Source organism: Mesocricetus auratus, unplaced genomic scaffold (assembly GCF_017639785.1).
Source record: "Mesocricetus auratus isolate SY011 unplaced genomic scaffold, BCM_Maur_2.0 Super-Scaffold_100019, whole genome shotgun sequence".
Taxonomy (NCBI): domain Eukaryota; kingdom Metazoa; phylum Chordata; class Mammalia; order Rodentia; family Cricetidae; genus Mesocricetus; species Mesocricetus auratus.
In genome coordinates, this window is record NW_024429200.1 from 37,248,975 (window position 1) to 37,261,766 (window position 12,792).

The following is a 12,792-nucleotide window of genomic DNA, read 5'->3' on the forward strand; positions in this document are numbered from 1 at the left end:
CCTCAAGAATTAAAAAAATTTAAAGACAACACAGTAACATACAGTATCTAGATTCTCTGTGTATTTTCTGTCTTTACATGGCTTTTTTCTTTTATATTACTTTACTCCCTTTTAAAGGACATTGTTTTATTATTTTAAAACTATATTTTTTATTTAAGGCTATATATATACACTTTGTCTTCTTTTTCCCAAGCCTTTGTACATTTTTTATTACTTTAATTTTAAATAGCTTGCTTCACATGTCAATCCCAGCTCCCTCTCCCTCCCCTCCTCACCTACCCCCCCAGGCATCCTCCCCAGCCTCCCACCCTATCCCCACTTCCTTCCACATAGGGGATATCCAGAGTCTGTCATTTCGCTTGGGGCAGGGTCCAGGACCTTCCCTAAGAATCCAGGCTAAGAGAGCATCCCTCTTTGTGTTATGGACACAGAAGTCCATTTGTATGCCAGGGATAAATACTAATCTACTGCCCAGGGTACCATAGGTTGCCCAGGCTTCCTCACTGACTGTCACTCTAAGGGGATCTGGATCAGTCCCATGTTGGCCTCCCAGCCATTGGTCTGGGTCCAAGAGCTCTCCCCTGTTCAGATCAGCTGTCTCTGCTGGTTTTGCCAGCCCATTCTTTGCCCATTTGCTCATCGCTCCTCTCTCTCTGTCACTGGGTTCCAGGGGGCTCAGTTCAGTGTTTAGCTGTGGGTGTTTGCCTCTGCTTCCATCAGTCACTGGATGAAGGTTCTAGGATGGCATATAAGGTAGTCATCGAGTTCATTATCAGGAATGGGCATTTAAGGTAGTCTCTTCACTATTGCTTAGCCTGCCAGTTGGTGTCATCCTTGTAGAACATTAGAGGTCTCACTGGTGCCAGATCTCTCTTCAAACCTATGACTCCCTCTTATGGTATTTCTCATCCTGTTCTCCCCCTATTCTACCCCCCACTCAACCTTCCTGTTCTCTCTTCCTCTTCCCCCCTCTCTTCTTCCCAGCTTCCACTCCTCCTCCCCCACCCCATGTTCTCAATCTGTTCAGGAGATCTTGCCTCATTCCACTTCTCTGGGGTACCATGCATATTTCTTTTAGGTTCTTTCCTGTTTCCCACTCTCTGTCAGTGGAATTGCAGACTGGCACTCCCCTGATCCATGTCTAAAATCCATACATGAGTGAGTATATACCATGTTTCTCTTTTTGTGACTGGGTTACCTCACTCAGGATGGTTTCTTCTAGTGCCATCCATTTGCCTGAAAATTTCAAGATTCCATTCTTTTTTTCTACTGAGGAGTACTCCATTGTGTAAATGTACCACATTTTCTCTATCCACTCTTCAGTTGAGGGGCATCTAGGTTGCTTCCAGGTTCTGTCTATTACAAATAATGCTGCTATGAACATAGTGGAACAGATGTCCTTGTTGTATGAATGTGCGTCTTTTGGGTATATGCCCAAGAGTGGACTTGCTGGGTCTTGTGGTAGGTTGATTCTCATTTTCCTGAGGAATCTCCATTGTCATGGGTGTTTCTGATTTTAGCTATTCTGACAAGAGTAAGATGGTATCTCAGAGTTGTTTTGATTTGCATTCCCCTGATGGCTAAGGATGTTGAGCACTTTCTCAAGTGTCTGTCAGGCATTTTAGACTCCACTATTGAGTATTCTCTATTTAGTTCTGTACCCCACTTTTTAATTGCATGCTTTGGTTTTGGAGACTTCTTGAGTTCTTCGTAAATTTTGGAGATCAGCCCTCTGTCAGATATGGGATTAGTAAAATATCTTTTCCCATTCTGTGGACTGCCTTTTTGTCTTGTTGCCTGTGGTGTGTGTGGGTTAAAATCAGCGTTTTCAATTCGATTCCATTGGTCCACCTGTCTATTTTTGTGCCAATACCAAGCTGTTTTCAGGACTATAGCTCTGTAATAGAACTTGGAGTCAGGGATGGTGATGCCTCCTGAAGTTCCTTTATTGTATAGGGTTGTCTTGGCTATTCTGGGTTTTTTGTTTTTCCATATAAAGTTGATCATTGTTCTTGCAAGGTCTGTGAAGAATTTGCTGGAATTTTGATAGGGATTGCATTGAATCTGTAGGTTGCTTTTTGGCAAGATTGCCATTTTTATTATGTTGATCCTACCCATCCAAGAGCATGGGAGAGCTTTCCATTTTTTGGTATCCTCTTTGATTTCTTTTTTTTTTAGAGAATCAAAGTTCTTGATATACAAGTCTTTCACTTCTTTGGTTAATGTTATCCCCAGATATTTGATGCTGTTTACGGCTATTGTAAAGGGTGATGTTTCTCTGATTTCTTTCTCAGCCACTTTATCATCTGTATATAAAAGGGCTATTGATTTACTTTTTAGTTAACCTTATATTCTGCCACTTTGCTGAAGGTGTTTATCAGCTCTAGGAGTTCCCTTGCAGAGTTTTTCAGGTCACTTATGTAAACTATCATATCATCTGCAAATAGTGAAAGTTTGACCTCTTCCTTTCCAATTTGTATCCCCTTGATCTCCTTTTGTTGTCTTATTGCTATAGCTAGAACTTCAAGTACAATATTGAAGAGATATGGAGAGGGTGGACAGCCTTGTTTTGTTCCTGATTTTAGAGAAATTGCATTGAGTTTCTCTCCATTTAGTTTGATGTTAGCTGTTGGTTTACTGTATATTGCTTTTATTATGTTCAGGTATGTTCCTGTTATCCCTGATCTTTCTAGGACCTTTATCATGAAGGGGTGCTGGATTTTTTCAAAGGCTCTTTCAGCATCTAGTGAGATGATCATGTGGCTTTTCCTTGGCAGTTTGTTTATATGGTAGATTACACTGATAGATTTTCATATGTTGAATTATCCCTGCATTCCTGGAATGAAGCCTACTTGATTATGGTGGATGATTTTTCTGTTGTGTTCTTGAATACGATTTGCTAGTATTTTATTGAGTATTTTTAAGTCGATGTTCATGAGGGAAACTGGTGTATAGTTCTCTTTCTTAGTTGTGTCTTTGTGTGGCTTGGGTACCAAGGTAATTGTAGCCTTGTAAAAAGAGTTTGGCAGTGAGCCTCCTGCTTCTATTATGTGGAACACTTTGAGAAGTATTGGAATTATCTGTTCTTTGAATTTCTGGTAGAATTCTGCACTGAAGCCATCTGTACCTGGGCTTTTTTTGGTTGGGAGACTTTTGATGACCGTTTCTATTTCATTAAGGGTTATATGTGTGTTTAGATTGCTTATCTGTTTTTGGTTTAGTTTTGGCAAGTGATATCTATCCAGGAAATTGCCCATTTCATTTAAATTTTTTTCTGTCTTTGTATCCATTCTGCTAGTCTGTGTCTTTTTATAGGCAAGTTGAGATCGTTGACATTGAGGGATGTTAATAACCATTGATTGATGATTCTTGTTTGTGCTTGATTTATTGGTAGTGGTGTCATTGTGTGTAGGTTCCCCTCCCTTTTTCTTTTGTGTTTGGTACAGTGGGATTATCTATTGCCTATGTCTTTGTGAGTGTAGTTATCTTTGTTGGGTCTAGGTTTTTCTTCCAGCACTTTCTGAAGTGCTAGATCTTTTGATACGTATTGTTTAAATCTGGCTTTGTCGTGGAATATTTTGTTTTCTCCATCTATGGTAATTGAAAACTTTACTGGATATAGTAGCCTGGCCTGGCATCCTTGTTCCCTTAGCGTTTGTAGGACATCTGTCCAGGATCTTCTGGCTTTCAGAGTTTTCATTGAGAAGTCAGGTGTAATTCGGATATGGCCTTTTTGTTTAGCTGCTCTTAATATTTTCTCTTTATTCTGTAGGTTTGATGTTTTGATTATTATGTTATGTAGTGAGGGGACTTCTTTTTCTGGTCCAACCTATTTGGTGTTCTGTAAGATCCTTGTATTTTCATAGGCATATCCTACTTTAGGTTATAGAAGTTTTCTTCTATGATTTTGTTGAGTATGTTTTCTGTACCTTTAAGCTGTATTTGTTTGCCTTCTTCTACACCTATTATTCTCAGGTTTGGTTTCTTCACAATGTCCCATATTTTCTGGATATTTTGTGTTAGGGATTTGTTGAATTTGAGATTTTCTTTGGTCAATGACTGTATATCCTCTAATGAGTCGTCAACACCTGAGATTCTCTCTTCCATCTCTTGTATTCTATTGGTGTAGTTCCTGATTGTTTATACAGATTTTCTATTTTCAGCATCCCCTCATTCTGTGTTTTCTTTATTGTTTCTAGTTCAGCTTTCAATCATGTTTGAGTTATTTCCTTTATTTGCTTGGCTGTTTTTTCTTATTACTCTTTAGATTATTTAAGACATTTGTTTATTTCTTGAATTTTTTGGTTCATCTTTTCCCCCATTTCATGTATTTTTCTTCTATTTCTTTAAGGCATTTCCTCTTTTCTTCTTTGAGGGTATCTATCATCTTCATAAAATAATTTTTAAGGTCTGTCTCTTCTGCTTCATCTATGTTGTGCTTTTCAGGTCTTGCTGGTGTGGGGTCTCTAGATTCTGGTGGAGTCATGTTGGTCTTTCTATGCTGAGTGAGTTCTTATTCTGCACTCTTCCCATCTCTTCTTCCAGTATGTGCAGGTGGGGTCTTTCTGTCTCCACTGGTCTCCTTCTTTCCTGAAGCTGAAGCTGGGCATGCCAGAGGTTAGGATCTGTAAAGGCTTATGTCTTTCCTGTGTGGGCTGTTACTCTTGATGCCAGGAGCGGGCCCCAGGAAGATTGAGGGAGTGGGTGTTGGTCAGGGGAGGGGTACCAGGAGGATCCAAGGTCACCTGGGACTGGGTGCACAGGTGTGGGAAGAGCTGCGGGTAGGGTCTGTGAGGACTGATTTTTGTGTGTGTGTGGGCAGATCCTCTCAATGCCCGGAGCAGCCTCCAGAAGATTGTGGGGGTGGGTGATGGGTGGGGAAGGAGTCCCTAGGAGGACCCAAGCTCATCTGAAGCTAGGCACACCAGAGGGTGGGGTCTGGAAGGACTTATGCCTTTCCCGTGTGGGCGGGTCCTCTGGATGCCTGGAGCAGCCCTGGAAGATGAGGGAGTGGGTGATGGGCAGGGGAGGGCTCCCAGGGGGACCCTAGCTCACTTGAAGCTGGGCATGCCAGAGGGTGGGGTCTGGAAGGTGATTTTGTACATTTTTAAACACACTGTAACCCATTTAGAGGTTTCATCCCCATTGGAATTTGTCTTTATTGAATATCTGTAATATTTCCTGTCTGCATGAGCAGAACTCCAAACCTGCCATGTGGCATGCTGGGGGGGAGGAGGGGGGGTTGTGCTGGCAGCATAAGCCTACAGGCAGGGACTGGAAGAAGCAAACTTCTCTGAACTATGGCCTGTGTGAGAGAGTGCAGGAATCCACCATGTGGTTTATCACATGGCAGCTGGTGACTGGCTCTATCCTGCAGGCAACTGTAAGGAGACACATCTTTGCACTGCAGCTGGCGTTGAGACTGGGAGACTAGGAAGCTCCATTTGTCTCTGTTTCTGTGCACTTAGAACCTTTTTAAAAGCTTTCTCAGGCTTTATGTGATTTAAGTGGCCCTGGACTTTGAACACCATTTGTAGGCAGAGTTTTCCTGTCCCACTAGCAGCTCCCAAATAAACACATTGAGACTTATATTATTTACAAATGCTTGGCCAATAGCTCGGGGTTATTACTAACTAGCTCTTACAACTTAAATTAGCCCATTTTCCTTATTTATGCTCTGCCATGCACCATTTATTAGCATGGCATATTCATCTCTTGCTCCATCTGTGTTTGGCTGGCAACTTCTCTTGCTGCCCTTCTTCCTCCCAGAATTCTCTTAGTCTGGCTCTCTTGCCTCACTTTATTCTGTTCAGCTATTGTCCAGTCAGCTTCTTTATTAATTCATCACAGTGTCATATATTCACAATGTGTAGAGTAGTATTCAACAGCATTAGTAGGTTATTTTACTTTGGCTCAGTGCTATGCCATGGTAAAGGGTTAAAGATTTCAAATTCCTATTTCCTGTGAAGCCCATGACTGTATTAACAAGATGCAGTTGAAGCCTGTTTTACTGAAAACTTGCAGACGTGGCAGAGTTCTTTCAATAGTGCTTGTCTATGTTATTCATTTTAAAATCTGACAATAGCAGCAGGCATTCCAAACAATGAGATTTAACAATGGAATCCATCCTTTATCACCTCACCATCATTTTATCAGCTTACTATCTCCATGTTGTATTTGATCATTGTACCTAGGCTTACACACACAGTTGTAAAATTGCATATTTTTAATCAGTAGCTCCCCAAAACAGACTTAGGACATAGGAAATGAAATGCCCACATGAGTACAGAGATCAACAGAAAAAATAGAGATTTAAGTAATTTTGAACCAACACATGAGTGAAAGATCTGATTTTTATTAAATGCAAAGTGTTCTTTGTTGACCAATAATACCACCTTTTGGAATTTATCCCCCCAGAGAAGAGGAAACACTATGAAAGTTGATAGTCCTAAGATGTGTCCTATGATTGAATTTGAGCCAGGAATTTAAGATCAATTAGGAAAACAAGAGTATTGAATGAATCCATGGAAGGACTGGTACATGTGTGCTCACACATTAGAATGGATTAGTAGCGACTTCTATAGATGACACTAACTCACACCAATATTTGGTTTACTCACTTGCTACCAGTTAATTAACAAGCTGTATTTTAAAATTAGTTTAAAGAAAATAAAAGTACAAAGGTAAAAGTGGTGTGTATCTTTGTGATCTGGAGTCTCTACCCTATTCTTATAGTGAACAGTACAAACAACAGGGCCAAGTGGAATGTCATGGGGCAGCTTACCTGAGCAGGAGGTCACCCTCCTGCAAGGATAGTTAAAGCAGGTGTGTTTAGACTGAGTTGGATGTGTGCATAGAATGTTTCCATATTCCTGAAATCTGAATTTGACCAAATTTCATATTAGGGATGAAGAGAAAAGTTTTATATATTGTATTTTTGCCTGTGAGAAATTAAAATTTGGGGACAAGTTTATTGTTCATGAATAGATTCGTTGAGCATCATGTATAAAACACAAATGGAAATAATGTAGCTTTCCAGCAATAGAATAATGTTTACCAACATAAGGTAGCTCAATAGAATAAAATAGTATGTATGTAATCATTATACTGAGACAATATATTGAAAGAAATTTGAAAATACATTTCCAGAATCTTTAATTTTCATTTTCTTCTGACTCAGTATTGCTATTTCTGGGGGTCTATACCAATGAGACAATGTAATATGAAAGAAGTTATATGCAAAGATGTTAATTTTAATGTTTCCCATAAGAATGAAAACACATTTTAACAATAGGGATATACTTAGATAAATTTAGATATAGAATTATTTATAATGGAGAAATGTTTGTGATATGACCATAAAAAGTTAAAGATTATGATAAATCAATCTGTATTTCTTGGTCAGAACAGACAGAGAATGAGGGAAGCTGGTGGACTCTACATTGGGCAATATTGAAGCATGTAAGGCATTTGTTTCTACTTGAAGCATATTAACTCCTGCACACAATCCACTTGGCCTTCTCTCACATTCTGTACTTCTTTATGGTATTCATAGATTCTAAGCGGTGTTCTTAGAAACACAACCACAGCCTTTTTTCTTGGCATTTACTTGTTCTGCATTGGGAGTCTTGTTTCTCCTTACTAGTGTCATAGGATTAGTGTCTAAACTTAAATTCTCCTATTACCCACACTCTTGTCTCACTGGTCCACAGGATTACATGTTTACTCAACTTTTAGAATTAAAATTTGATAGCTGCTTTTCTTTGTTTTTAATCATGGGAACCTTTAGGCAGCAGAATTATCAACATTTGTCTAATAGATGAGTCTATATTATTTTATTATGTTTTATTAGTATGTATTCAACATGTTAATTTACCACAAGGTATTCTGTTTGCAAATTGCCAGGTTGCCAAGCTCACACAAGTATGGCTGCCTATATCACTTTTCTTAGAGTAGTAGATAACATTTGGAGATGTATCAATGCTAAGGTTTTGACCTTAGATAATATACTTTCTTGATGCTATATGTGGATTTATCATCTTTATTCATTTTAAGTAGTTGTCTTGGCTTATGGTATGTTACTGTTCCTGTGCAGAGGACATGTTTTTTGTGAATTCTTGTGCACAGTGTTAGCATTCATTAGCATGTGCATTCCTTATATTTCCTACTTCTTGGGGAGGGAAGTCTGTCTACTATCCCACGTATGGCATACTTAGTGACATTTAGTAAAAGTTAAATTGTGAAACAAAAACACAGTAAACTAAAAAGAACTTCTGACCCTAAATCTTTAGTAACTTGAAGTTTTGGGTTTTCCATTGACTGTCAACAGAGTGGGAATGTGTCTATACCTATACTAAGTGTCTATCTTAGTGTGTTAGAGTGAATAAAGACTACCTGTTTCAATTTGGAAAGTCATGCTCCATTGAAAAAACTATCACCTTGTCTCACATTGTATACAAAGTGGTAGAGTCAGAATGTCTTTATAGGTATCTAGAAGTGAACTTCTGCATCCAGTCTACAACTGTTACTTGGAAACATGATTTTTTTTCTGGAATATTTCTAGCTTTGATCATAAATATGTATTTGCCTTTTTATGGTTACCTTATTTTAACATTTTTGTTATTAATTAATGAAATTTTACTAATAAAATGTCGTTTTTTTCATTTTCAGGTTGGGAGGTGGCTGGAGATCACATCCAGAGTGGGGCTGGAGGCTCTGACAATGACTACCTCATCTTAACCTTGCACATCCCAGGATTTAAGTAAGGGGAACTGGTCCTTTCTACAGGAATCTTCACTTCCTCTGTAGAAATAGGGGAGTTGGATGACTCTGTGCAGTGTTTTTTTGTTTTCAAGTAAACAATAGTATGTCAGATACATGATATTTAGGAATCTATAGAACTGGTCACTAAAACCCATAAATGTTAGTCATGTATGTACCTTAGATAAAGCAGAAATATTTTAACAGCATTACAGCCAAACCTGTAATAACCATGATTTGTTAATCCTTAATGGAAAAGATTTAGCATAAGTCATTTATTTACAGGAGTGTATTTTGTTGCTTAATTGTTTATTGTTTTTCTCAATTCTGCCTGTAAGTTAGCAGGTTACACATTTATTTATGTCTTTGCTTTAGTCTTGTATGTTGAGATTTCCCAGTGTGAGTCCCTTCCTTCTTTTAGAAGCAGGAGAGTCAAGTAGATTATCCTAGCCTAGAGCAAAGGTGTGAACACACAGATTGAGAAAGGAAGGATCAGTGCTTCCTTAAGAAGCAGTAGATTAGCTAACAGAGGAGCTGGGTTCTCCGTCTAATGAGAAAACATGATTCCATTTCGTTTCATGCTGCATTCAGAGTATATTGTTGATATTGGAATTTTAATCTGTCATGTAGACCACCAACGTCTATGACTGGAGCCACGGGCTCTGAGCTAGGAAGAATAACGTTTGTCTTTGAGACCCTCTGCTCAGCTGACTGTGTTCTATACTTCATGGTGGTGAGTGACTGAAGGCAGATTTCAATGTTTATTCTTTTTTTCAAAGTTTGAATCCATTTGTGTAAGTTGGGATACGAACTGTTGTTCTTGCCTTTCTTACAAATCCCGAAAATACTGTTAAATCCTAAAGAAATGTCTAATTGTACAGCAAAGCTCACCAAGGGTTCATTCTGCATGGCATGGGTTCTCACTATTAAAGCTTGGGATCAGATGTCCCACCCTTCTGAGGGTAACACCACACCAGATTTACATGTTACAAACCATTGGAGAGATGGAACTTATAACAGAGCTTGATAGCTTTCGCTTAGTTGTCATATGATAGGTTTCTCATAGGAGTCGTGAATCATCAAATTAAATCACAAATGATATGATATCAATTATCACTTTACAATGTAAAGTTATATTATTTATAGTGATGCAATATGTTTTACTTCTTATAACTCAGAACAACCTTTAATGAACCACCATCTGTATGTTATGAAATCCTTTTTGTGAATGGCAAGTATGATAATTTGGCTATTTGGTAGTAAGATGTCTGTAATGCTTGGAAATTGTTTTTCCATACTATTATTTGTAGTGTAAACCCAAGATGTGTCTCCTGTTGTCATATTTGATTGCTTAATAATACTTTGATCCTTATGTCCATATTATATGAAGAGACAAATTTCAAAACCATGCCAACCTAACTCCAACATCCCAAATAACTAGTGGAAATAAGTTATTTATCAGGAATTCTACAGGAAAGCTCACAACTTTAGACTTACCTCTATTTACATATTAAATAAGTTATATGATCATGTTAGTCTTTGTACTTGCTTTCAAGTCATGTTAATAGTGGCACGTAGGTGGGGACAGCTTAAATCTGCATGTTATTTTCTTAAATTTAACTAAGAAAATCAGAAGTAAAATAGTTTATAAATGAACCTTGATGATCCTTACATGCTATCCCAAGAGTATTTCATTAACATGGGATGACACTCTGGTCAGCCTTCACTCAGATGAACCTGTGGCCAGTACAATCAGGGGACAACTTAGAGTTTCTACACAAATGGTTATGTTAGAATTCCTTGAGGAAGAAGGCACAAATGGGAATTCATTTTTATTCATTGAGGATTGTAGATGTTTTCCATGAGGAGTCTGAGGAACTCTCTCTTCTAAGTAATGTTTTTCAAGTGTGTGTCTTAAACAATACCATGATTTTGGATTTCTTTCCCATGTTGTTGACAGTATGCTTGTGGAAATCTTGAGAGTTGTGTGGTTAAAACAGGGAGTGTTTGGCAGAAACAGTCATGGATCCTACACAGCTTTCTCCAAATAAAAGTACATATTTGTAATGGGTGTGTATTTGCCTTAATACTGAGTTTGTGCTTTGTTTGTAAATATTTCTCTACTGTTTTAGGATATAAATAGAAAAAGTACCAATGTGGTAGAATCATGGGGAGGAACAAAAGAAAAGCAAGCGTATACACACATCATCTTCAAGAATGCAACATTTACATTTACATGGGCGTTCCAGAGAACTAATCAAGGTCAAGATGTAAGTTCCGACCACTTTATTACTCTACAACACCCCCACTGGGTGTGATCTCCATTCAGATAATATTGATCTCCACTGGAGACACTAAAAGTTGTGTATGGAAACATCATGTGCTTCACACGTGGCATCAGGAGCTAAGAAAGGGCATGTGTAGTCTACATAAGTGCATATGAGCTCTGCTAAGGCCATCACAAGCTGTGTGAGGTGAGCTGCGTTCTCTGTACAAATAATCCTGACCTGTGTACAAGGGACTAGAAATCCTTTAAAGGTACAACACAAGCCCTTTGTAAGTATACTGTGAGTGGCAAACTTGCTTAATGAGCTTCATACAAGGGCATTATGAACTCTATACAAGGAAATGTGAGGTCAAAGGATGAAAGCATGATATCTACATAGAGTGTTATAGCCTGCCTGTACATAGGATACTATGCATTCTACACATGGAATAGACAATTTTAAAGGTGTACCATGAGATACACATAGTATTATGCCCACAATACAGAACAATATGATCCCATACTTTTTATTTCTTTTAAAGCACAAAGATGATGCCTGCTTGTGGTAATGCATATAAAGCTGTCACTCAAACTGCAGAAGACACTTCTTTGAGTCAGTCATCTTATTATATTGTGAATTGGTATAAATGAACCATTTTTAATTTTGGGGGAATACAAATGTATGTGATGGATTGGAATCTCTGATTTGTTTAGAGCTATAAGCAAATATTGAAACCTAAGAAAAAATGCAATTTTGTTTTTACTTAGAACTTTATTTTTAAATCTTTTTGAGACTGAGAAGGTTAATAACTTTATTCTCCTGCATCCAAATATCTAATATTTTGTCTAAGGATCATTAAATAGTGTAGGTTTATGTTATTCTGATAATATCTCCTTTTAGAAAAAATGAATTTATATGCAGGATGGTAGACTAGAGACAACCATTGCCTTTCTTTGATTTTCATTGCTAGCATAGACCTCCTATGAACATTCCATTGCACATTTCAATACTATCTGACCTGTTATTTATTTTTGGAGTGTGTGTGTCAGTGTGTAGTGTATACATGTGTATATCATATCTTTGCCTGTGTTTGTATGTCCAAATGTAGATCAGATGTCAGAAATTATTCTCACCATTAATTGTTTTGAGATAGAGCTCTTACAGAACCTAGAGCCAGCTATTTTGGCTCGACTGACAGGACAGATCAGAGAGCCCCCAGGATATCTGTCTCTGCCCTACCATGAGGCCCTAGCACTGGGATTAGAGACCTGTGGTGCCATGCCAAGTTTTTATGTGGCTGCTAGGGAGCCAAACTCAGGTCCTGATGCTTGTACAGCAAGCTCTTTGCCACTGAGCCCTCTCCCTAGCCAGGGCTGTTATTTCTCGTGTATCTCCACAGACAAGGTGATTCTTTGCTCAGAGAATCTTCATTGCTGTGGCTGTGGGTGTAGTGCACTTTCTCTTCCCTGTCCAGATTTTCAGTGGGGAGCCAATGCCTAGATTTTTCCATGACTTCAGTTGTTCTTTAGGCATTGTTATTTAGTGTTCAGAATATAATCACAAGAGGATGAACACCAGCGGAACTCTACCTCCTACTTTTGGGCTTTTCATCTTGGTCCAGAAGGAAAACGTTAAGCAGTCAAAAACCAGACCTTAATTAATCCTATACCATGAGATGGAAAACACAGCAGGATTCAGGATCTTTTGACATTTGCTCTTTTGACGTCTTTTTGTTAGAAATTAGAATGCATTGCTCAGGGAAAGG

General features: G+C 38.4%; 1 protein-coding gene across 3 annotated transcripts in view; it reads left to right on the forward strand.

The window, feature by feature from the left end:
• The window catches only part of Elapor2 (endosome-lysosome associated apoptosis and autophagy regulator family member 2), a 169,030-nt gene that overhangs the window by 117,778 nt on the left and 38,460 nt on the right, over positions 1–12,792 (forward strand). For all 3 annotated transcript variants that reach the window (XM_005083587.4, XM_040728792.1, XM_040728791.1), the window contains 3 exons: positions 8,671–8,761; positions 9,391–9,493; positions 10,893–11,030. In XM_005083587.4, coding sequence (XP_005083644.1) covers positions 8,671–8,761; positions 9,391–9,493; positions 10,893–11,030 — 332 coding nt within the window. The remainder of the gene's footprint in view (positions 1–8,670; positions 8,762–9,390; positions 9,494–10,892; positions 11,031–12,792) is intronic.